We start from the raw sequence: 2561 nt of genomic DNA, 5'->3' as shown, positions 1-2561 counted from the left end.
GAAAATGAACTTTCTGCCCTCCATCATGAATCCAATATATGTCTTAATCTTCTATGCTCTTGAAGCCTGCGGCTCCTGGCTGAGTCCTTTGACTTCTGAACCTAATAAGGAAATAGGTTGTTTTCTCATCCTCGTCTCATTTTTAGAAGGGCTGAAACAAACAGTCCCCTATTTCAAATGTAATTGACAAAGCATAAAAACATGTATGTTATATAATTTTAGGTTTACAACCATCAGAACAGGGATGTTTTATTTCTAAATTTGATTAAGATGTTATACCTTTGGAAATGTGCTGTCAAGATTCGAAATCAAAATTTTCCAAGTGTACGACTGCATGTTTACCTTAGAACTGTACATGTGGAGCTGAAAAAGGATAGAATGGATAATGGCACACTTCAATTGGGAACATTTTCACTTAACCTGGACGTATTTACAGCCATGCAGAGAGATGTATAGACAGAATGTAAAATATATATTTATGGCTATTGTTCCTGTTTCAAAAATCAACTGGGTGTGTGAGGTGTCTGTATCTATGTTTGCTTTTTTCCCTAAATAGAAGTTAGTTCATTATGATGCTCATGCCTTTCTTTTGTGTGTGTGTGTGTGTGTGTGTGTGTGTGTGTTTCAGACATTTTTTATTTCTTCAAATTTGTTATTTATCAGGAGTGACTGAAATATATAATTGGGTCCCATCATCATGGAAATGGCTTTAAGAGAAAACTGGTCCAGTGAATATTATTGCTTCCCATTTTCAACCAGTAAATAGTTGCCATTGATAAATAGACAGCCAACAGTCTGTCAAGAATGCTCAAGATAACGTGATATAATACAACGTGCCTGTTCACAGAGGGAGAAAAACTAGGAAATAACTTATGTGAACTTCTTGATCTCATCATACAAGACAAGCACAAAAGCACCGCCCATGCCTCTGAGGACATTGGACCACGCGCCTTTGAAAAGGCTTTGGCTCCTTCATCACGAGTGATCTTCCTCCAGCAGTCAAGCGTGCCTGTGTACATGATATCAGTTCCTTTGCGCCCTGACTGCATCGTCATGAGGCGACGCATGGTGTCAAACGGATAGGAAGTCAACCCAGCAACCGCTGTGACGTACTGTGCGATCATCCAGCTGGTGAAGATATGAGTATTCTTGGGATCTGGAAGCATACCCTTTGCAGTGTCATAGATACCAAAGTAGGCAGCTCGGTAGATGATAGTACCCTGAACAGACACGTTAAAGCGTTGGTATAGGCCCTTAATCCCATCAGATTTGTAGATCTTAACCAGGCAGTCACTAAGGCCTCTGAATTCCCTTTCGGCTCCAGCTTTGCCTACATCAGCTAATAGATGGGTATGGGCAAAGTCAGGAGGGTACACAAAACACAAGGTTGTGGCACCAGCAGCACCACCTGATGCTACGTTCCCTGCAAAGTAGCGCCAAAACTGGGTCCTCTTGTCCACACCACCCAGGAAGATCTGCTTGTATTTATCTTTGAAGGCAAAGTTGAGAGCCTGGGTGGGGAAGTATCTGATGACATTGGCCAGGTTACCACGCCAGAAGGACAGGACTCCCTGCTCCTTGGGGATACGAACCACTCCGTCTATGATGCCCTCGTACTGCTTATCTGCAGTGATCTGCTTGCTGGCATGCTGCACCTGCAGCAGCAGTGTGACCCCCTCAGTGGGTGCTACCACGGTCTTGGAGATGGCCGCGGCCACTCCACCTGCCAGGAAGTCGTTGGCGAAGGACACAGCGGCATCTGCCATGTTGGAAGGCGAGAGGAAGCGGGCGGCTTCGAGAATGGTAAGGGACCAGCTCAGACTCCGGGCTGTCCATGCCTTTCTAAACTGAATGTTTCTGCACTCAGTTAAATTCATGACTTCTACTTAGTGAATAAAATGCTCTTCTTTTCAGAAAAATCAGATTTTAATTTTTCAGCATTTGTCTTCTTTTTATTTAAAAATCCTAAGGATGATGATATATTGCTGTGCGTTAATTACCCTTGTTATTTTTTAAATAAACTGATTATGGGAATTCCTTTTTAAGAAGAGAAATGGTAGAACGTGAAAACACTTATTACAAGTGCTGTAAGGCAGGCTATGCTGCTGCCGAATCTCATAACCATAAGTGTGTAGCATCATCACAGCCTACCTGGTCATTCTAAGGAAATAAATGCTGTGTGTGTATGTTGTGTGTATGTGAGAGAGAGAGAGAGAGAGAGAGAGAGAGAGGAGAGGTGCGCATGCACTCTTAAGAAGAGTTATGATGATAGTTGGATTTTTTGTTTTTACTTAACATTTGTCTGTGTTATTTTTCAGACTTAAGTTATATTTTAGATTTCTTTGGGAATTATATGGCCATTCTAAGCTTATAGCCATTAACATATGACCAGTGATGCTCTGGTTATTCAAGTTTACAAGGACAGAAAACTTTTTGAAACTTTAAATAGCTGTAATTAGTCTTCACTCCTTTTCTTGATATTCTGATATATATGGTATATATATATATATATAATGTAATATATAGGTTTGAAGAAAACACGAACTTAAATAGAATCACAG

At 41.0% G+C, this 2561-nt stretch overlaps 1 protein-coding gene across 1 annotated transcript; it reads right to left on the bottom strand.

Annotated features, from left to right (window-relative positions):
• Window positions 1-631: 631 nt before the first annotated feature.
• LOC105093717 (ADP/ATP translocase 2-like) lies at window positions 632-1778 on the bottom strand. Its single transcript, XM_064485408.1, is given in 2 exon segments — window positions 632-959; window positions 962-1778. Coding segments are annotated over 2 exon segments (894 nt in total). The 5' UTR covers window positions 1767-1778; the 3' UTR covers window positions 632-870.
• Window positions 1779-2561: the final 783 nt, after the last annotated feature.

Source organism: Camelus dromedarius, chromosome 4 (assembly GCF_036321535.1).
Source record: "Camelus dromedarius isolate mCamDro1 chromosome 4, mCamDro1.pat, whole genome shotgun sequence".
NCBI classification, from domain to species: Eukaryota; Metazoa; Chordata; class Mammalia; order Artiodactyla; family Camelidae; genus Camelus; species Camelus dromedarius.
This window is presented reverse-complemented; position numbering and strand designations above follow the sequence as displayed.